Below are 24,291 nucleotides of genomic sequence, written 5' to 3' on the forward strand. Positions count from 1 at the left end.
AGCGTGATAATGAGATGCACAATTTTTTCTGATGTGTATCAGGGATACATAAAGGGTTTATGTTTAAAATTCATAGTTTTTATGTTGGATAAGGATTTTGATATTAGTTCACTGAAAAAAGGAAGCCAAATAATATCAAAGAGTAGAGTATCCAATAACTATGAAGTAGAGTTCAATAAAATGCTTAAATAACAATATTTTTTTCAAACAAACTACTATGTCCAATGGAAATATGTTAGGGCTCTATGACCAGTGTACCTAAGAATTTGTTATTCAGTAATTAAATTGTTTGTTAGACTTGTGTGTATTTTAATAACTTCTTTCAAATTGTTAACAAGTCGTATACATCGTAACGACATAATTATATACACATCGCAAAACAATTTATAATCTCCTTTGATAATACTAGTAACTTATTAAGTCCCTGAACACAAAGTGTCGGTGACTTATTGTTTTTGTACGTTTTTTTAACCTGATGAACTTGTCCGCAAGTTTTCACGGAAACTAATGGTGGGATTGGAACGAAACATGCTTAGAAGTTTGGTCTCACTCTATAGATATGCACGCTGAAAAAAAAAAATTGAAAGGAGGGGCGCTTAGGTGGAAAAGGGGGATAGGTCATAATTTAGGACATTGCGATATCTCAGAAACCTAGGTGACTTGAAAATTGGTGTGGTAGTAGAGTTTGATAAGCTCTACAATATTTTGCAAAAAAAAAGTGAATCGATATGTTTTGTGTTGCCATGGTAACAAAATAACACCAAACTCAATGGCTATATAAAACAATCTAATATAATTGAATGCTTATTTCAGATTTTTTTTTAGATGGCCACCATCCAAAGTACAGTGCCCCCTTGGAAAAAGTGTGTAAATGTCAATAGAATTTTATGATACTTTATACAGGCTTAAAATTGAATGCTTAAATTCAAAATTTTGGGAATGTTAACCCATAGATGTTCACTTCACAAAAAAATAAAACGAGCAGTGCTTCAGTTGAAAAGGGGTATAGGTTATAATATAGGACATTGTAATATCTCTAATAAATCTAAGTAGCTATCAACTTGAAAATTGATGTGGTTGTAGAGTTTGTGATCTGGATAATACTATCACAACTAAGTAAATTGATTTTTCATGTGTTGCCATGGTAATGAAAAAAATGAAGACTTTGGTTGATTTTTGTGATTTTCCAGATGCTTTTCTTTCATGTAGGAAAAATTACTAGAGATATCTTACCCAAACTTAAAGGATATATAATATCATCCAAGTATGAATAAGTTTCATATTTGGATTATTGTAGATGGCTGCCATTCAAAATGGCCGCCATCTGAAATAAGGTGCCCCACTGGGAAACAGTGGAAAATTCAGATTTTATGAAACTTGGTACATAGGCTTAAAATTGTATACTGAATTTAAAGTTTTAGGTTTTGTGATCATATGGGGAACATAAGGAGACTTGTATGTGACTAGCTTGCAAGCACAACTATAAACTTGTTGTCTTGTGTCCTCGTCATGATTAATTAATCCCCTCAATAAACATATCAATTGCTTCTTATAAAATTAACAGGTGAAACCATAATCAGTGACATCTAAATACCCTTTGCAATGCCTCAATAAACACGTGACAACATTAGTTAATCGATACACAAAAACTTGTTCTTTTGGGAGGAAATAAATTAAAACTAAATTCTGTTCAAGAAGATTTTATTGACTATCTATGCTTACAAAGGTAACAAGTCAACAAAAAAAAACTCATGAAAAATCCATAAATATGTGGTCTCTGATTCAATGTTGACTCCCTCGAGGTCGCTAATTTTCGGCTGATCTAAGGTCTGTAAAAATGTGTTGAAATGATGTATTGGTGTATTACATGCATCTCGATGTTCTGAAATTAGTTTCCTGGTAAACAAAGTGCGCACAATACACACCAAAATATGGGTAATTTGAAACTTATTTAAAAAGCCTATGATCTTCCACTCCTGGCAGTAAATTTTAACCCCTGCCTTATTTGTAAATTGTACAGAATCACTGATCACCCAGAAAAGTGTTTATATTTTATTTTTTTATTGATTTTGGGTAATGAGACAAGAAAGGGCAAGAAAACCAATAAATCAATTTTAATTGTCCTTACTATTTTGATTTTTTATATGACCACAACAAAATTTGAGTTGAACAATGGTATTGTGCTGACATTGTGTATGTCTTGTGTAGACACTTGGTTTTCATATGACAACTTGAATATCGGTCTGATTTTGGGGTTATGGCTATAAGTGCATCAAAATTCGACTGAAATACTTTAATGCTGAATATTTAGTTTAGAAAAACATAATTATACTAGCTGATCTAGAAATGAAAATAAGAGATTCTTTTGCTGATATTTTGATTCAAAAGAAAATGCATCTTATTCATAATTGATCAAAGAAATAAATACAGAAGACAGATAACTGAAAGTTTAATTAAATTATTTTATAAGAATTTAATATTTTTAAATTAATTTTTTAATTATTTTTTGTAGCCTTACTAAGAGATGATGCCCAGACAGCTCGTGTACAAGTTAGTACCAAGCCTATCATTACAACATACACAGCAGCTGGTAAACAGATAGGACAGATGAGGGTAGCTTATTCTTTTTATCTTCATTAACCACTTATTAGTACAAGTTGTACCTATAATAAATGCTGTAAATTATTAAAAATATTCTAGAATTACTTAAGTAGAAGTATTAATGTTATTATCACTAAAAAAATGCCTCTGTTTTCATGACATCATGCACTTAATTTTTGAAAGTCAATCATATCGAGTAGTAGAAATAACATATAATATTTGATACAGTATAATATTCTATGGTTTCCATCCAATATGTATATTGTCAGCACAGAGAATAAATGAATGATGGTTCTGATGTATAATGCGAGTGTTGATTTGTAGTGGAACAGTGGACAGATAATAAAGATGGGATGGACTGTTACTGAAGATCTTCTCTGTGTACAAGATGATGGGGTTGTCCTAGTTTATGACTTTTTCTTGAACTTTAAGAAAACCTTTGGAATGGGGCAGGTAATGTTGGTGACTTAATAATCATGTTCAGTATATATCAATTTTATTAATAGGTAATAATACAGTTTAATGTACAATACACAAAAATGTTGTTCTAGTCCTTATTGTTCTGGAAACTTGTATTGGGTGAGTACAATATGGAAAAGTATTTTCTTTATCTGATACTGTATTATAACCAATTTATTATGCAGCTGCCATTGGTAGCAAATATAAGTAAAATAATTACTTGACATATATTTATGAATAGTATTTGATGATGACACACAATTTTGTATGACCCTCTTATAGGACAGTAAATTACTGATCATGAAGAATATGAAACTTTTAGTAGTCCAATAGTTCAGAAAGGTACAGGATAGTCATGTTACCTAAATGACAGTTTTTCATTGGTTGATAAACATAGCTGTATAATAAAATTATGATATTCTTCATTTGAATAAATGTTAGTGTAAGTAAAATGATCATTGAGGTTTTTTTCTTCTGAAAACTAAACTATGAATAATGTAAATGAACAGATTTTATTTTAGCCTTATGTTATAGAGTAATATTTATTTTTTATCCCGCAGAACTGAAATTGTTTGCTGTGTACATCTTATGTACACCACCAGTATTTGAGGAGATAAGTGTAATAAATTTAGATGTCTCTTTACAGGAAGCTAAGGATGTTAAAGTAATTGATTGTGAGATATTTAACAGTTTCCAAGGAACAGGGATAGCCATACTGACTAGTACACTCAGGATCTTTATAATTAATAGTGTAGATGACCCTAGGATAAGAAGATTAGCTGAAGTTCCAGGTCAGTATACATATCAGTAGTAATATATAGCAAGAATGGATACAGTGAATATGTCAAAGAGACAAGTTACAACAATACCACTTGGACGAAAAATGTCAGCTCAAGGCCACTGAAGGGCCTTCAGTGAATGATGTTGAAACCTTCACATCACAGCGCAGGCTACAGCCAGCCCCAAAACCACACTATACTCAGGTACAGCGAAATAGTTGCTCTCATATACCCCAGCAATATGAAAGTAAACTGATAGTAAAAACCAAATAGTACATACGGAGGGAAGGATTTCCTGACTTGGGACAGGTGCAAAAAAATGCAGCTTGGTTAAAGTACTTTGGCGTTTACAATCGTCCCCCTTTTAAATCTTTTAAAAAAATATTATATGATTAAACATACTATATTTTGGTGTCTATAATATGCATTTATGTATTGTATGCAGTGCAATTTTTAAGGTCAAATCGTGTGAAAAAAAATTTTCATATATAGATTGCAGTATAATTTTGCAAGACAAAAGATAATTTTTATGCATTTGATCAGTCAATTTATTTAACTTGATAAGATATTTCCAACAAAAATGTGAAGAAAAGAAACTTATATTCAGACTTAAATATCATGTACTATATAAATTGGATAATTTGGAAACATCACAAGATTACCATACAATGTATGAAATGGCTTATAAAACAAAATCAAAAGTACGGAAAATCAGACAATTCTAGTTTTGGTTGTCACTCAGAATTCAGGATTTTATAACATACTTTTAAGGAAGAAAATTGTTAGAAATAATCAAAATAAGTTTCAAAATACATAATTTTCAGCTGCAAAAGCATTTTATAGGCTAAAAACCACTATTCCACTTTCCATAGGCTTCTATGCTAATTTCACAATATTCAATGGCTTCTCTGGACTTTACCTTAACTTTAACCTGCAGAGGACTATATATCAGCATGATTCTACATATGTCAGCTCACAATCCTCAGAATGGCATGTGGGGTTAGCAGACTTGCAGTGTAGTACTGGTCACCGGAAGTGAAGGGTCTATAAATAGCATGGGAAATCCCAGTGTTTTCACAAGATAGGGGTATACTTAAAAATCATTATGGAGATTAGGCTTCGCATCACAAGAAGCAAAATGCACCTATAAAATGTACAGAAACCGTTTAAATTTTTTAAATAAGATGAGAACTTTTTTCACAGCACTATGAGGAACAGGGGTAATTTCTGCGTAGGACTATTTTTGCGTATGTTCCAAATGCTCATTGGTTGAATTGGTGGTCTGTAACCTTTATAAGGAGGGTTTGACTAAAATGAAGTTTCCTTCTTTTCTGTTTTAGTTGTTTCATTTTAATCTCTAACCATGTTTTGTAAGAAAGATGTTGTACAACTCTTGTCTGAAACATGTTATGAAGACATTAAAGCATGATTTGAAAAATATATAATTTAAAATTCAACACTTAAAGGTGTATTTAAGGATTAGATGAACTTTCTGTCTTGAACATTTCACTTCTAGTTTGTTTGTTTACATTATGCAATCTCTTAGACTTTTTTTTTTCGAATACAAAAACTTCTCATGTTGTTGCCAATTCTCATATATTTATGCATAAGACGCACCCCCATGCTCAGATAGTGATTTCTATGTAAAAATGTGTGCATTGTACACAAAAAAAATACAGTATCTAAACATAAGTTCAAAAGTTCCGAGTTCCTTGTTAAAACAGAAATAAAGAAACTGATTATATGTTACACAAATGCACAAATGAAGGACTACTACAATTTAATGACATGCCAGCTCCAGACCAATTTAAACCTGCAAAAATTTATACCCTCACCATGTATAAAATCAATCTAAGAGAACCACAGTACATCATAAGTCATACAATAAGGACACAACCTGTGTCATGCTGAAAACTAATTTAAAAAATATAGTGTGTAAGTTTGTTTTAGACCTATAGGTTGTTGACTATTTTATGCCAAAGTTCCTGGTCAGGATTCAATTTTTTTTTTTATATTCAAAGTGGGTTTTCCTGAAAGCCCTCCTCAAATAAACTGTTACCAGTCAGATTACTGAAAATCAAAGACAGAGGAAGCAAGGCCCAGATGTTGACAACATATCACTATAATTTGCTCCTCTGTATTTTACAACATAAAGAAACTGAGAAAGACCTGATTATGTTTGATCTTGCCTTCCTGGAGAAAAAAGTTTTTAACATGATTTTTTAATAAAAACTTAAAATATGTACAATGCAAGCAATTGTTTTCGGATCTGTCTTAGGCAGATTTCTGTAGTGATTTTAATGTTTAGTGTTGACATTTCTCTTCTCATGAGTTTTATCTACTTTCTGGATGGCTTGATGTTTTGCAATCACACAATGAAAAGTGATATAAAAATTTGTGGGTGGAATTGGTTGCTGTGTGATTATAACATACCCCTGATCAAATCTGATTGGTCAAATGGGTTGTTGTGACGTTTCTTGTCTTGTTATCCTGTAACAGCTGGTGACATCATAGGTGATTGATAGCTAGAACTTCCCCAGTGTCAGATGCAGATTGTCAAGTTGTCTAGTAACCCAAAAGAATTATAAAGAAAAAGGTTTTATAACTCATGAAAACTTGAATATTGCAAAACATTAACTTGCTTTATTAGGTTTCAGCAACGTTACAGATATGACCAGGCTCATTTCTTATGTAACTAATGTTTATATTTTGTGATATTCAACTTTCACTCATTATGATATTTATTATTCACATTCTTGTCTGATGTATGAATTCAGTCATAGGCATATATTTTGCTGTATTTTCTAATAACTCTTTTGGTCTACAGTCTCTCCCTAGTTGTGGGACCATTATAAATCTGACCACTTCTTCATTTCAAGGCTACAGTTGGCCCCTAGTAGTTGGACCATTATAAATCTTATCACATCTTAATTTCAGGTCTACAGTCGCCCCCTAGTAGTTGGACCATCATAAATCTTGATAGACAGTCCAGAGCCCTGGTAGCTAAAGGAAGTGAACTTTATCTTATTGATCATGGAGGGCAGTTCCAAATACAGGTATGTTCTGTATATTGTTTATATGGTGAAAGGTAGAATCTGTTAAATATGTATATGATAAACTCAAGTTTTTCATCATTCATGAGGACTTATATAGAACATAAGACATGTATTTGAATGTGAATTAAAAGTTAAGGATCACTATACTGTAATGGCTGTGTTTGTTTGGTTCTATTTATATCTCAGGGCACGAAGTATTATGAAATACCCTCCAAAAAGTTGTGTGTCCCTCTGTCTGTCCATCACCTGACAGTTTCCAAATGATAATTTGAGAACGAATTAATGTTTTTTTTTAATTTTGCACAATTCTTTGGTAAATAGAATACAGGTAAAGTTTAATTTTCACCAAAATCCAAAATGTTTTTATCACGTTACGCCTTTAAACACTTTGCCATTCCCCTTTTTTCACTATTACATGGCGGTATATCACTTAATGTTCCAATAATGCCCTATTTTCATGTTGTGAAATGAAGCTGTTCAATTTTATTTTCCAGATATGTTATTTGTTCATTTATAAAAATGATGTTCACATGAGTTCCATAAATTTAAGAAACTCAATGAAATTTAAAGTTGTTACAGATTTTAATCTATTAACTTTTTCTAACAAAAACAGTCTTGTCTTAAACAATTATATCTGATCAATTCAACACTTTTATTTACCATTCTATGCATTTCTCATTAATTCTCACTTTTGTAACAATTTGTCCAAATGTTATTCATTATTCTAGAGTCCTGAAAGTTCTGTAGAGGTTAATGAATATGTGAAGATGTCTGTTTCATATAACAACAAATACCTTGCTATGTATACAGATACAGGTGTCATATGGATTGGCTCATCAGATTTACAGGTAAATAGTTACATTTACACACCTCTAGAAAATTCTGCAACTTTAAATTAATTTTAAATGGTACATTAAAGCTATCACTTTTACAACTAGGTACTTCAAAATATATTTTTGCTTTATATGTGTGTCTTCTAATAGATGTACTATGGTGTAAGGCTATTTGTTCTGTGTCTGTCTGTTCACATGTATAATTCTGAATTACTTTGGAGAATTTCTACAAATTATTGCTTCAGTGATGTCTTCATGGAAGGTTTCCTTTCCATTTTCATTGTTTTCTGATACTTCCTATCTTAATTATTTGACTTTGAACACTGAAAAAAGGGGGAATGAACATATCATGTGCTTCAGTATAACAATTTATTATGACCATAAAATATTCTAGTTTTACCATCTACTATTCTACCATCCTGATTATAGTAAACATCTGTTCAGTACTGTTACATTACATACAGAAAACAACAAATGTACAACAGGACATTAAATACATACTCAACAGTAATTTAAAAAGCCAGGGATGCAAACACAATGTATCTTGCTTAACTAAAGCATAGATTTTCAGCCTATTGAGATTGTGTTGAAGGTGTGGAAATGTGTACCTAAACATTAGTCAAATGTGCTGCTATAAAAGTTAAAAAAGTCATGCGAGAAGACTAGTTGCTTAAATAAAAAAAAATAGGAAAGTCACACAAACCTTTCTATGCAGACCTTAAAAAAGGTACTTTAAATTGAAGTGGATTTTGTTGTTCTTTGTTCAGTCACCTTGTGCACCTTTTTTCAGAAATGTTACTGTGAGTTTAACACCAAGTCCCAGCAATGTCCTCAACAACTGGCTTGGTAAGTACTATCCCAATCTAATTAAAACTAGCTCTTGAATAGAGGAATGTAGTGGACAAATTACAAGAGCTAGTTCTAATTATATTGGTACTATCCCTTATAGTCATTCACCTTTTGTGGAAATGTAAAATTCTGCCTTCTATCCTTCCTTCATGAATTTGTTTCTGATTCATTAACCCTTGGATGACAAGAAAATCACGTATTGATATGAAGGTGAGTAGGTCAAGGTCACCACTATTGATATTTATTAAAAATATAAATAATAATGGTTTTTGTTAATAACTCAAGTCTACTATGAGAGAAAGGAATCTTGCAAAGAAAAAAGCTTGAGTGACAAGAATGAAATTTATCCGCATTTAATCAAATAGTGAGAAATATTTGTATTAAAGGTGCGTCTGATTTGTCATGTGACTTGAGGATTTAGTCGCTTTCTCCCTGACAGTCGTAGTGTCAAGTTTCATTTGATTTATGTTCTATGTTTTGTACATTTATCTTCCTTTTTATGTCATATTTAAATAAAAAAAATGTCCAAAGATTTGCTCTTGAGATGATCTTCCGAGTTTCTTTTTGGTATTACACATGATTGTGGTGTTTTGATATTTTTTAATATCTATTGTTTCATTGTAATGAGGCCTTATATCATTCTATTGCGTGTTCTGTTGTTTAACTGTTTTATTATGACTTACAAAATAAACTCTGGTGTCCTTCTAGCTGTCTCATATATTGTTTTTTACTGATAAGATAATGAATTTAGTATAGTTAATACAGATACAGATTATGAGGTCAAAGATGGCAGACATTGTAACTAAAAATATTGGATCGTTGGAGTTATTTTTTTCTTTCTTTTGTGGGGGTTGTTGTGTATGTTAATCTGGTTGTTAGTTTGTTTTCTCAGGATAATAAGGTTTCCACTAGTGTAAAGTACATGAACATGATATAAATTGTTAAGTACAAAAAATGATAGAAGTGCAGAAGAAAACTTGTACATGTATATGTGAAGGGGGATTTTCAATCTGAATAATTAATTTCAATGTCATTTATCTGATGTGTTAGATATTTAGTAACATATGAGAAATGAGAATGAACACACAAAAATGGTGAATATTAACTTAAGCAATGCCTTTGAACGACATTCCATGAAGTAATAGTGTTGTGGTTTCATACTTGTATTGAATAATTTTACATTTACTGTTGCTTATGAATAAAAAAAATGATATCCATGAAAAAATACAAAACTTGAGGTATTACTATAATTTTGAAACAAAACAAATCTTCATAGTTCAATTTAATTTTTCTATGAATTGTGGATTCTATAGGTGTGGTGCAGGAGCAGTTGTTGCTGTATGGGATACTCTAATGGTTGTAGTTGGTCCTGATAAAGACTGGATAAGGTATGTTACACAAATCTGGATATTGAGAACAGATGCCATTTGAACAAACAAAAGCCAATCAAAGAGTTATAAAAAAAAAAAAAACTTAATTCTTATGTTAGTCTATAATAAAGGATGAAATCCTTATAGTGTTAATCTGTACATATTTAACCAGTGACCTTAGAATGCCTGAGGGCCTGATTTCACTCTGACAGAAAGAGATCTGCCGATAACTTACCCCACAGACAAGTCTACTAAGACCTAGGACAACATCCAACTGAAGATCAGTCACACATCTATTGATAAGACCTCTCTAGCTAACACCTTAGTCACCTTAGAAGTTACAACTGCCTCATAATGTGAATTTTGTCTACACTACTGACCACAGTTTCAAAATATTTTAGCCAACCCGAGCAAGGCTTGATATGGGTTTCTAATATCTGAAAATGTGTTCCACTGTATTAATCCTTTTTTTCTACCTTGACCTGGACAGGTTTTTATTTGTTTATGGATGTAAATGGACACTTTAATTTCTGATTTTTAATAAAAAAAATGTGACAATTTATGATGAACCACATAAGTCCATTCTTTGATTGTTTTGTTTTGTTTGTTTGTTTGTTTGTTTGTTTGTTTGGTTTTTTTTTTTTAATTATTTTTCCCATTTCAGAACTTTGGATAATTTAATTTTAGATTTACCTTTGACACACCTGTACATCTGACAGAGGAAGAAGATGGACTTAGGATCATTGGTAACTACCAACATGAGTTCTTACACAAAGTTCCTGGTTAGTATAGTTAGTTTAGGAATGTTTCTTTTTTTTTAACAGGTTATACAAAATAGCCTTGCTTGCAGCAGTTTACACTTTTAAACAGCTTTGCTGTTTATGGAAAGTGTAAACGGGCCTAAACGGTGCTATTGAGTGTAATGTGTTTAGAAACAAGCCTTAAATTTTAATTTCAACAGCTGCTAGTCCAAATATTGAGAACTGAATTGTAATCAAATTAAGAAATAATTCTTGGATGCCAGGTTTTATGCTTATTTTAACATGGGTAGGCACCAAAATCTTGACAAAAAAGTCATTTTTGTCAGTGAGACGCTCCTTGGGAAAATAAATTATTTGGCACTTCCATTTACCTGCCCATATTATTTTTTTACAACGAAGTAGAAGTATTTCAACTGTTACATCCATAATGTTTTAAATACATGTACCAGTATATAATTATAATAAGTAACAATACCAATAACAATGACAAGTGACCCATTCATTACAATGATTGCGCAGGTGCAAGCAGGGTTTTACGCTATTTAGAGACCTCCTTTGTTTACAAAGGGAACATGTCACGTCATGTTAGAAACGTTATTTTGTTTGGGGTTATTTGAATCGCGGAGTGTGGAACAATCAACATAAATGATGTCAATGTACCAAGCCAGGTTATATAAAATAACCAGAAAATATAAAGGAACATTAGTCAAGAGTCACAATAAATAAATGTATTCATGTTCTCATTGCTGGTGTATTTAGTACCATTTTGTGTAAGAATCAGGCAATGAGTAGCACATCATTAATCTCCAGTACATCTAGAAAACAACCAAAAAGTTGTTTAAATTTATCCTGAAGCATCTGTGATGTACATATTTTTTCACTGCTTGTATAGGGAAAGAGTGCAGGAAAATTTTTCAGCAATTTTTCAACACTGCATTTCAACAAAAAAATTCCCAATGATGTTAGAATTTACATCGCAAATTTTTGGTCGTTCTCTCCGCGGGACTCGAACTCGTACTGCTGTTACATTTATGGCAACACCACATGCACAAAGTCCTGCGGTCTAGGGAACAACCAAAAATTTGCAATGGAAATTTGACAGTTCTAACAGTTCTGACATCATTGGGAATTTTTCAGACCTTTCTATACGTCATCCCATATATATATATATATATGGTTACATTATCTATGGGATGAGTCTATTCGCTATACTGCTCCATCGGATCAAATTGATACAGGGAAGATAATGTAAACGTATATAAAGGTCTGAAACGATATTAGAACTGTCAAATTTGCCTCTTTTTATTCGTGTGCTACATCTTCTGCACATTTTGCCTGATTCTTAGACAGAGAAGTATATAAGTGAAGGCAAACACATATAAACTCATCATAACTGAAAATGGCCATTTAAAGAAAGATTTGACTTCTTGTTCGGGAATAAGCTCAACATCCCTGGCTTACAGTGCTCTTGAGTTAGTACCTGATAATTCATATTTTAAGAAAAAATGCTTGAACTGGTATTGTACTACTGGTATTTTGTTAGACTTTTCAACAAAATTAATGACTTAGTCTTTATGGTACAGTATGTTTTAACATTATTTTATGTCATATACTCATGATGCTGTTAACATTGTTTATGACCATAAAGGAAGGTGTTGTTTTGTCATTATTACTTAAGTGCTTTAATACGGCAATAAAAATTGGTAATAAGGAAAAATAGATAACTGGTCTAAGCTGTGGAGACGTATTAGTACCCTAGCTGGACAAATAATGGTTAATAGTGATCCTCAGTTTGTTATGTGCTGTTTGTTTCCTAGGTCATTAAATGCTAATCAACCAAATCTTTTGAAACTTTTAACACAATGCATTGATCTATAAAAAAAACAGTTCCAGTTAAGTCATTGTGTCTGTTGAACTAAAAACTCTGGAGTTGTGTCCCTTTTCATTTTGAAATTTTGAATGCCAGGATATCTATGATCACTTGATCAAATTTCCCTTGTTTTTTTTTTAATGAAGTTAGACACTACTTTGATATTAAAATTGTATTTTAGATTTCATATGTTTATTTGAACATTTTTTCAGATGTTACTGAGAAGATATTTAAAATTGGTTCTATGGAGCCAGGTGCCATGTTGTTTGAAGCCAATAAAGAATTTATGGTGAGTTAGGTCACACTCGAGCATGAAATAATATTCAATAATTTATGGTGAGTTAGCTCATTGTATAGCACAAAAAAATTAATGAAGAATACATGATGAGTTAGCTCACAGTGTAGCATAAAATAATCTTTACAAATTCATGGTGAGTTAACTCACAGTGTAACAAATAATCATGAAGAATACATGGAGAATTAGCTCACAGCTTTAGCATAAATAATCATAAAGAATTCATGGTGAGTTAGCTCACAGTGTATGGTACTTTTCAAACAGAAAAAGAAGAAAATCTTTTTTAAAGCAGTAATGTCATATTTTATTAGGGCCCCACCATGAATAGTGGCGATTACCCTTAAGTGTTACTCTGTCCATTCATCCATTACGAAGTCGTGTCTGGGCTGTAACTTTTTCGTCTTTTGATGTAGGCTTTTGATATTTTGCATTTGGGTAGATCACCATAAGTCAATGTGTCACCATACACGGATAGTGGCCTATGATCTTGAACTTTGACCTCAAGGTCATTTTCCTGTTTTTCTGTGACAAACTCGTGTCTGGGATGTAACTTTTTTGTCTTCGATGTCGGCTTTTGATATTTTGCATTCGGGTAGATCACCTAAAGACAGTGTGTTGCATACCATGGATAGTGACCTATGACCTTGAACTTTGACCTCAAGGTCATTTTCCTGTTTTTCTGTGACAAACTCGTGTCTGGGATGTAACTTTTTTGTCTTCAATGTAGGCTTTTGATATTTTGCATTCGGGTAGATCACCTAAAGACAGTGTGTTGCATACCATGGATAGTGGCCTATGAACTTTCACTTTGACCTCAAGGTCAAATTTCTGTTTTTTTGGGTTTTTTTGTGGGGGGACAAATTCAAGTCCAGGCTGTAACTTTTTTCTCTTTCATTGTGAGCTTATGATATTTGGCATGTATGTATATCACCTAAAGATGATGTGTTGCATACCATGGAAAATGGCCTATGACTTTACTTTTGATAAGGTCAAATTCCTGGGTTTTTTGTATATGTGGCTTAATTGCCACAGCAGGTCCCACAGCGATGATTCCATCTCAATGATTTCTAGTTACCTTTTACATATAATAGTATAACAGAACTCCCAATCTGAAACTTCTGCTTTATGAAACACTATGGTGCTTGCTTAGTTATAATGTTTTCTGTGTGAATATGTCCTCATAGTGGTAATCAATTCAAATTTAACCTTTGATCTTAGCTGCTTTTAATCAAAGATAATACAAAGCAAAGATCGTTTTTAGTTTTGTATTTTTAACAACATTAAATGCTTATAGCTCATGTCTTAAAGTTTGTTGAATTATGAGAAAAAAAATCCTAGTTGATTAAAACTGTAAAAGGCATTATTATTTTAAAAAAAAATAATACTATAAACATATTAATTTTCGCAGTGGCTAACTTTTGTGGATTCTGTCAAGTGAACATATTTGCTGGTATCAATCTTCGTGGTTTCAAAAATATGATAAGCATTAAATAATGTTAAAAATAAATTTCGCAAGTACTATTTTTCATGGTTTTCTGTCCACTGCGAAAATAGCAAAATTAGTACACCACAAAAACGTTTACAGTGTATTATACTTTATCCTCTTACAAGATACACCTGCCTTGTATTGTTAAACCTTTCAGAAAGGAAGCCAGAAAGCTGATGAGTATGTCAGAATGATCAGAGACAAATTAGATATTGCTGTAGACCAATGCATACAAGCTGCTGGGCATGAGATAGAACCATCAAAACAAAAACAGTTACTAAGGGTAGGTCAATATCTAAAACCATCACAGGCAGAAATCATTACTGAAGGTAGATCAATATATAAAACCATCAAAACAAAAACAGTTACTAAGGGTAGGTCAATATATAGAACCATCAAAACAAGAACAGTTACTAAGGGTAGGTCAATATATAGAACCATCAAAAACAAAAACAGTTACTGAGGGTAGGTCAATATATAGAACCATCAAAACAAAAACAGTTACTGAGGGTAGGTCAATATATAGAACCATCAAAACAAAAACAGTTACTGAGGGTAGGTCAATATATAGAACCATCAAAACAAAAACAGTTACTACGGGTAGGTCAACAAATAGAACCATCAAAACAAGAACAGTTACTGAGAGTAAGTCAATATATATAGAACCATCAAAACAAAAACAGTTACTGAGGGTAGGTCAATATATAGAACCATCACAGGTAGAAGTCATTACTGATGGTAGGTCAATATATAGAACCATCAAAACAAAAACGGTTACTACGGGTAGGTCAACATATAGAACCATCAAAACAAGAACAGTTACTGAGGGTAGGTCAATATTTAGAACCATCACAGGTAGAAGTCATTACTGAGGGTAGGTCAATATATATAGAACCATCAAAACAAAATCAGTTACTGAGGGTAGGTCAATATATGGAACCATCAAAACAAAAACAATTACTACGGGTAGGTCAACATTTAGAACCATAAAAGCAAACAGTTACTAAGGGTATTTCAACATATAGAACCATAAAAGCAACAGTTACTAAGGGTATTTCAACATTTAGAACCATAAAAATGTTACTAAGGGTAGGTCAACATATAGAACATCAAAGGCAGAAGTAGTAACTGAGTGTTGGTCAATACATAGAGCATCACAGGCAGAAATACAATATAGTTATAGCCTTGATACAGCCTAGGTTCATTCTAGGAAAGTTCCTGTAAAACTTTCTAAATGTATAACAAACAATTACAGACCACAGAACCTGTCTTAGCTTGTCATTTGGTTGATGCTCTTTTGAGAACAAAAATATATAGATTTTACATGAAATTTGCTCTTTTGAAGAGTTACTGATTCGGTTGATTTACCCTATGCAGGAAATACTTGTATGATTTTCCCCAAAATACAGTTCTGTATACACAAAGGACATAAGCTATGTAAAAATTCCCAAAAAGCATCTTTTGTCCAGTGGATTTTTCTTAACCATGGATCACTTTGCCATTTGCAGTGTCTGAACTTTATATGGAATTTGGTATTTAAGAGATTTAAAAAATTATGTCACGAGATAAATCAAGAACTTGTTGTGACATGTTCTTCTTTGTTTCTGCATCAATTTTAACCTTATTTAATTTACATGTTGACTATAGGCTGCATCATTTGGGAAGTGTTTCCTGACAGATTATAATCCAGAGCCATTTGTAAACATGTGTCAGATGTTACGGGTACTGAACCAGGTCAGGAATTACACCATTGGAATGGCATTAACTTACACACAGTATCCTTTGTCATTGTAAACAATTGATCTTAGATCTTATTGTCAGTGGCCCAAAAAATCAATGGTTTCTAAATGTTAACTCAGTGATAATTTTTACAAGTACGACACGAGGATTGCTGTATACTTAATAACAAAATAAATTTGATTTTACTAAAAACTTGAGTATGTAGAAGGAAATTACTTTCATGTTTGTTAAACTTAACAATATTCCCAGATTAGAGAAATTAACAATGCCAGTTCTAATAGACCGACTTGTGTTGAGAAAATTCTTTGCTTATGCTATTAAGGTATGTCAGTACCTTAAGATACCAGAAGCAGAGGGCAGTTCTAGAATACTGGCACATTGGGCCTGTTATAAGGTTGGTATTGTGCTGTTTTGGTCTACATATATCTTGTTTGTGCAACTCTTCATTAACCATTCAGTGGGTTCTAAGAAACTATATTAGTTAGATGATTGGAAGGGAAGATATTTTGTTAAATCCTTGCCTGGGGGAGATGACTTAATTGTTCTTCTGTTACTATGTATAGTAATTGTATTGAGACATTACTTTTTTTAAAGCTCATTAAGGATATATCCACTGTAGTTTAAATTTCTTTTTTAAAAGGTAAAACAAAAAGACCAAAGTGATGAAAGTGTTGCCCGTGCTATTGCACAGAAACTTGGTGACACCCCTGGTGTGTCCTACTCTGAGGTGGCCAATGAAGCTTTGGAGTGTGGTAGAGAGGAGTTAGCCATCAGGGTAAGTGTATGGTGACACACCTCTGAGGTGTCCTACTCTGAGATAGACAATGAGGATTTGGAGTATGGTAGTAAAGAGTTAGACATCAGTGTAAGTGTATGGTGACAACCCTGGCTTGTCCCACTCTGTGATGACCAATTAGGATTTGTAGTGTGATCGAGAATAGTTTGACATCAGGGTAAGTGTATGGTGACACCCCTGGCTTGTCCCACTTTGAAAAGGACAATTAGGATTTAGAGTATAGTAGGGAAGAGTTAGACATCAGGGTAAGTGTATGGTGATAACCTTGGCTTGTCCCACTTTGAAAAGGACAATTAGGATTTGGAGTATGGCATATCCTACTCTGAGGTAGCTAATGAAGCTTTGTAGTGTGGTAGAGAGGAGTTAGCCATCAGAGTAAGTGAGTGTGACACACCCTTGAGATGTCCTACTATGAGGTAGCCATTGAGGATTTGTAGTATGGTAGTAGAAAGTTAGGTCCATCATGGGTCTTCCACAATCCATTTACAAAATTTGAAGAGCATATTATAATATTTCAATTTTGATTGTTGATATTACCCAGATAGAAGCTTTAACCTTTCCTTTTAAAGGTAAACAGTTGGCAAGTCAAGGTCATTGTTAATATTTTTACCTGTAGGTACATTTTATAAGACACTAAGTTGTCTATGGTGGAAGCTTTAGTAGCAAGGAAGATACCTCAATAGGTCAAAGGTCAAGATTAGTTGATTTATAGAGGCAAAGATACTGATATTTTGTTTTTCAGTAGGTCTTTTAAATAAATTACGTTATCTTAGATGTTGGTTTTTTTTTTTTGAGAATAAAACTGAAAATACTCATAATAATATAAACACGGTATTATTACATTTTGCCTTCTTGTACTAATTTAGTTACTATAGTTTAGAGCTCTCTATCAGATTATGGAAACTTTATTTTTTAGTTACTGGATTACGAGCCAAGAGCTGCCCACCAGGTCCCTCTGTTGATGAAGATGCACAAAGACCAGATAGCTTTATCTAAGGCTATAGATAGTGGTGATACAGATTTAGGTATATATAATCATTCTTCTTAAAATAATGTGTTATTTATATTGAGGTATTGTTATTGCTTATTGCCTAACTTTTTATGATGAATCTTTAAACATAAATTTTCTTTGCATAATTTTCAAAATATTCATTTGACCTGGAAATTTATTATATGTACCACTTACAAGGTTTGTAGATATGTAGGAATCTGTCTGTCTGCCTGTCTAAAGCCCACTTACAAGGTTTGTAGATATGTAGGAATCTGTCTGTCTAAAGCCCACTTACAAGGTTTGGAGATATGTAGGAATCTGTCTGTCTGCCTGTCTAAAGCCCACTTACAAGGTTTGTAGATATGTAGGAATCTGTCTGTCTAAAGCCCACTTACAAGGTTTGGAGATATGTAGGAATCTGTCTGTCTGCCTGTCTAAAGCCCACTTACAAGGTTTGGATATATGTAGGAATCTGTCTGTCTGCCAGTCTAAAGCCCACTTACAAGGTTTGGAGATATGTAGGAATTTGTCTGTCTGCCTGTCTAAAGCCCACTTACAAGGTTTGGAGATATGTAGGAATCTGTCTGTCTGCCTATCTAAAGCCCACTTACAAGGTTTGGAGATATGTAGGAATCTGTCTGTCTGTCTGTCTAAAGCACTGATTGGATTTTGATGAAATTTTATAAGAAAGGAAGGTATCAAATAGAAATGTTCATTAAGAAAAGTTATTTGTTGTCAGATGCCTGTAAAGAGAGACATTAAATCCATATAAAGTCGACTTTTAAAAATACTTGTATGTATGAGTTTTCTGTCATATATTTATTTATATATAGATATTTTATTTTATTTACTCAGTACTGTAATTGTATTGTTGACATCTGTATGTTGCCTTTGACACAATACACTAAACGGGCAAACATTTAAGACATTTTTTTCGTATGTTTCAAGACATAAGGAAACTTGTTTAGGACCAGTATGGTAAATATATGTTTTTTTTTGTGTTTGAAAATACTTAAAATCATAGGTTTTTGAAAACAATAAGATAATCATTCTAATTTCTCTATGCAATCCTATTGAAAACGTATAATTACTAAATGATTTTTATTTATTTATTTTTTTGTGAGTTAATTTGCTAGTTAGAAACATATGTTGTTCATGGTGGTCCTAAACATGTGTTACATTTTTTCTTGTGTAAAGTAATTTGATATCAGTTATTAGATATGACATTATATCTATGTTACAGTATATACAGTTTTACTAAGATTAAAAGAGTCCATGCCTCAGGGAGAGTTCCTCATGGCCATTAGAAGTATGCCCATTGCTTATTCATTGTTTTTGCAGGTACGTGTGTTATCCTTTAGGTATATCTATCTTTATATTAATGATGGTTAAACATGGGTTTGAACAATTATATAGAGAGCCTATCAGTATATAAAGGTTCAGTAAAACTAATGAACAAGTAGTCAATTTTTACAATCACACATCATACATAACCATTGTAGTACATTTGTACATGGTAACAATTTTTTCACATTGGTTTAATTTTTGTTATATTTTTGGTATGCATTGTGATGCATAGATAAGTTATTTCTTCTCAATGCAAATATTTTTTATTCCAGGATTGCAAAAAGAACATTATCTGGAAATAAAATCACCCATTTTACAACAAAACATGATGTTTTCAAACTTTCAGAAAAAAAACAACACTATTTGGTTTGAGAAATAAAACCAAAGAATTTTTCACTCATACAATAAAGTCAAATTATAGGCATAGTTTGCGAGATTGGGAGTTGTCCTGTAGTCATGTAAACCACTGAAAATTGCCATGACTACTGGTTTTACTGATATTTGATGCTGCCCATTTGTGTTGAAATAAACAGGAAATAATGAACCATAATGGAAGTGGGAGGTTTAGCATTCTATACAAACTGGTTTAACCCACTATCATTTTGAAATGCCTGTACCAAGTCAGAACCATTGCGGTGGATTTCCAACTTTCCGGTTTTTGCAATGATATTGCCATTTGTTATACAGACTTTCCTTTTACACTATTCTATTTGACTACTGTCTAGATTTTATCAGTTCAGTAATTTTGTTATTACCCTTCATGATTTCTGGTTGTACTTTAGGTCACATTACCAACAGTTTTTCAGGAGCACCATGTATACCTAGCAGTCTTTGTAAGAATCTTACAAGTTATGTAATATATCCCCAAAAAGGCTACATATTTTTATTCTTGCTATTATGTTGCTTTATGGGTCTATATGATGAAATGATATTACATGTACTAGAATCAGTGAAAAAAACTCCACATTTCAGGTTGTTAGGTTCAATATTAGACATTTCAGAATGTTTGATTCAATACTAGACTTTTCTGGTTGTTTGGTTCAATACTAGACACTTCTGGTTGTTTTGTTCAATACTAAACATTTCTGGTTGTTACGTTCAATACTAGACATTTCAGGTTGTTACGTTCAGTACTAGACTTTTCTGGTTGTTTTGTTCAATACTAAACATTTCTGGTTGTTAGGTTCAATACTAGACATTTCTGGTTGTTACGTTCAGTACTAGACTTTTCTGGTTGTTTTGTTCAATACTAAACATTTCTGGTTGTTAGGTTCAATACTAGACTTTTCTGGTTGTTACGTTCAGTACTAGACTTTTCTGGTTGTTTTGTTCAATACTAAACATTTCTGGTTGTTAGGTTCAATACTAGACATTTCTGGTTGTTTGGTTCAATATTAGACGTTTCTGGTTGTTAGGTTCAATACTAGACTTTTCTGGTTGTTAGGTTCAATACTAGACATTTCTGGTTGTTTGGTTCAATACTAGACTTTTCTGGTTGTTAGGTTCAATACTAGACTTTTCTGGTTGTTACGTTCAGTACTAGACTTTTCTGGTTGTTAGGTTCAATACTAGACATTTCTGGTTGTTAGGTTCAATACTAGACATTTCTGGTTGTTTGGTTCAATACTAGACTTTTCTGGTTGTTTGGTTCAATACTAGACATTTCAGTTTGTTTTGTTCAATAATTGAATTTTTTTACAGTACTGTAGACAACAGAATCCTAAGCTACTTGAAGATCTATATTACCAAGAAGATAACTTTATAGAAGAGGCTAATTGTAAGGTCATGAGGAGCTTTGAGGATGAGGTATTTATAACTTTACTGAAGAAGCTAATCGTAAGCTCATGAGGAGCTTTGATGATGAGGTATTTATAACTTTATAGAAGAAGCTAATTGTAAGGTCATGAGGAGCTTTGAGGATGAGGTATTTATAACTTAATAGAAGAAACTAATTGTAAAGTCATGAGGAGCTTCAAGGATGAGGTATTTATAACTTTATAGAAGAGACTAATTGTAAGGTCACGAGGAGATTTGATGATGAGGTATTTATAACTTTATAGAAGAGGCTAATTGTAAGGTCACGAGGAGCTTTGATGATGAGGTATTTATAACTTTATAGAAGAAGCTAATTGTAAGGTCATGAGGAGCTTTGAGGATGAGGTATTTATAACTTTACTGAAGAAGCTAATTGTAAGGTCATGAGGAGCTTTGATGATGAGGTATTTATAACTTAATAGAAGAAGCTAATTGTAACGTCATGAGGAGCTTCAAGGATGAGGTATTTATAACTTTATAGAAGAGACTAATTGTAAGGTCATGAGGAGATTTGATGATGAGGTATTATAACTTTTTGGAAGCTAATTGTTAGGTCATGAGGAGATTTGATGATGAGGTATTTATATCTTTATAGAAGAGGCTAATTGTAAGGTCATGAGGAGCTTTGATGATGAGGTATTTATAACTTTATAGAAGAAGCTAATTGTAAGGTCATGAGGAGCTTTGAGGATGAGGTATTTATAACTTTACTGAAGAAGCTAATTGTAAGGTCATGAGGAGCTTTGATGATGAGGTATTTATAACTTAATAGAAGAAGCTAATTGTAAAGTCATGAGGAGCTTCAAGGATGAGGTATTTATAACTTTATAGAAGAGACTAATTGTAAGGTCATGAGGAGCTTTGAGGATGAGGTATTTATAACTTTATAGAAGAAGCTAATTGTAAAGTCATGAGGAGCTTCAAGGATGAGGTATTTATAACTTTACTGAAGAAGCTAATCGTAAGGTCATGAGGAGCTTTGATGATGAGGTATTTATAACTTTATAGAAGAGACTAATTGTAAGGTCATGAGGAGATTTGATGATGAGGTATTATAACTTTTTGGAAGCTAATTGTTAGGTCATGAGGAGATTTGATGATGAGGTATTTATAACTTTATAGAAGAGGCTAATTGTAAGGTCATGAGGAGATTTGATGATGAGGTATTATAACTTTATGGAAGCTAATTGTTAGGTCATGAGGAGATTTGATGATGAGGTATTTATAACTTTATAGAAGAGGCTAATTGTAAGGTCATGAGGAGATTTGATGATGAGGTATTATAACTTTGTAGAAGAAGCTAATTGTTAGGTTATGAGGAGATTTGAGGATGCGGTATTAAAAATTTATGAAATGGAAGCTAATTGGTCATGAGATGCTTTGAGGATGAAGTATTTACTAAAAGAAATGTTTTGTACACGAAAAGTGTTCATTATTGAATAACTTACATCTTTAAAAAATTATGATGTAAAAATATTTATATGAAATAGCACTTTGTGTATATACATATTGGTGGTGTTTTATGTCTGAAGATGTTATGTTAAAATTTGCCTACTGATAAGCTTAAGAAGGGAGAATAATATTGAGAATACATGCTATTTCTTGAATTCTTCTTTGTACGGGAAAAGAAGAAAACTCAAATTACTACCGGTAGTGTATTTTGTGTGAAGGCTACGATCTCCACACACAATATATATGTGCAGTATTATTAGTATAGAATGATTGCCAATTGGTGATAGATATTAAGAAAAAAACATTAATACAGAAAATTACTAATAATGAATTTATAATAGCATAGGCCTGTAATTAAAGAGATACACAACTGTAGAATTAACCAACCAATTGATTTTTAAAATATCGCAGCAGAGTTTGAGAACTACCAAAATCATTATGTATTGTCAGCTGTAGATTATAAACAATATTCTTTGAAATTGTCGACTTATGTATAATTTGTGAACAAATTCAAGTGTTGAAATGATAAATAATGTATTTAAATGAATGGTTTGTTTATTGCATTTAATTGAAAATTAAAAAGGGAAAACGTTTCCACATAAGGGAGACTGGAGATTTGTAACTTGTACATGTATCCACTTTTTTTTATCGTAAAACGAGACCTTTCATGGAAGCATACATTATAAATGCTTCAAGATGTCATAGACAAACATTTATTTGAATGTTTATCACAAGTGCCTTGAACTAGTTGAAATAATGGTATCATTTTTACATCTGCACCACCATGTCTAGAACTTCTTTACAATAAAACCTTTTCTGTTATGAAGGAAACTTCATTATTTATGTTTGAAATGACAGTTACAAAATTAATAAATTGGAAACCAACAATTTTATATCAATGTCACCAATGTCCTTTGAATTCAGAGGGTTTATATTAATGTCTTTGTTAAAAGTAATTAATTTTCATTACAAATCTCGTTAGTAATCAAATCTCATTTCATGCCATGGGATAAAGCAAGATTTCAATGTCTTGCTTATCTCTTTAATTAAAGGTATGTGTTGAAAAGGTCACATGTAAGTGTTAGTAAGAATCAGGCAAAGTGGGAAAAATCAGAAACATGCATATCAAAATCCAATGTTCTGACAATAAAATATCACTCAAGAATGCTTTCTCAATTTGAAAAGACCATTATTTGATCTCTGCATCATTGGATTTGCTCAGAAATTTTTCAATAGAATCTTAGAAAAATTAGGTTTTTGACAGAGTTATCTGCCCTGGAAATCTTCATTTTCAGTGCATTTCAATGAAATAGTAACTCAATGATCCAGCATGATATGGAATAACTTGTCTGTTTACCTTGATTCTGATGGTGCAAATAGTCAAATTACACTATCAAAATAATGTGTTTTTTTTCATACCATGTTTCACCTACTGCCTGATTCTTACAGGGACAGACACTTAATATCCATTAAATATAACAATCTGTGAAAATTTCTTTATAGAGACTTGATGAGAGAACAGAAACTCTGAAGTTAGCTATGACTTGTTATGCAAGAGGAAAAAATGATTTCAATGTCAAACAGACAGATGAACAGATCAAGTTATTAAAATACCAAAGACGTCTAGAAGAAGAATTCAACAGACCATATATGGACTTGTCATTGCATCAAACTATTTATAGATTAACATTAGAGAACAATAATAAAGTAGCTGAACAACTACGAAAAGAATTTAAAGTTCCTGATAGGAGGTAGGTGGTCTGGTTGATAGGAAGTAGGTGGTCTGGTTGT

The 24,291-nt window shown here is 32.3% G+C and overlaps 1 protein-coding gene across 3 annotated transcripts in view; it reads left to right on the forward strand.

Moving 5' to 3' along the window:
- LOC148610879 (vacuolar protein sorting-associated protein 16 homolog) overlaps window positions 1-24,291 on the forward strand; it is a 59,281-nt gene that overhangs the window by 32,398 nt on the left and 2,592 nt on the right. For 2 of the 3 annotated variants that reach the window (XM_088590729.1, XM_088590727.1), the window contains exons 3-19: window positions 2,513-2,613; window positions 2,926-3,054; window positions 3,707-3,851; window positions 6,777-6,895; window positions 7,624-7,743; window positions 8,519-8,574; window positions 9,891-9,965; window positions 10,635-10,729; window positions 12,791-12,867; window positions 14,517-14,642; window positions 16,007-16,134; window positions 16,349-16,493; window positions 16,740-16,874; window positions 17,812-17,920; window positions 19,130-19,227; window positions 20,935-21,039; window positions 24,004-24,251. In XM_088590729.1, coding sequence (XP_088446855.1) covers window positions 2,513-2,613; window positions 2,926-3,054; window positions 3,707-3,851; window positions 6,777-6,895; window positions 7,624-7,743; window positions 8,519-8,574; window positions 9,891-9,965; window positions 10,635-10,729; window positions 12,791-12,867; window positions 14,517-14,642; window positions 16,007-16,134; window positions 16,349-16,493; window positions 16,740-16,874; window positions 17,812-17,920; window positions 19,130-19,227; window positions 20,935-21,039; window positions 24,004-24,251 — 2,011 coding nt within the window. Of the gene's footprint in view, window positions 1-2,512; window positions 2,614-2,925; window positions 3,055-3,706; window positions 3,852-6,776; window positions 6,896-7,623; window positions 7,744-8,518; window positions 8,575-9,890; window positions 9,966-10,634; window positions 10,730-12,790; window positions 12,868-14,516; window positions 14,643-16,006; window positions 16,135-16,348; window positions 16,494-16,739; window positions 16,875-17,811; window positions 17,921-19,129; window positions 19,228-20,934; window positions 21,040-22,187; window positions 22,212-24,003; window positions 24,252-24,291 lie in introns of all 3 variants that reach the window. The other variant, XM_088590728.1, reaches the window with a different exon arrangement.

Source organism: Perna viridis, chromosome 7 (assembly GCF_037379345.1).
Source record: "Perna viridis isolate PV_CMFRI_1.1 ecotype Kerala chromosome 7, ASM3737934v1, whole genome shotgun sequence".
NCBI classification, from domain to species: Eukaryota; Metazoa; Mollusca; class Bivalvia; order Mytilida; family Mytilidae; genus Perna; species Perna viridis.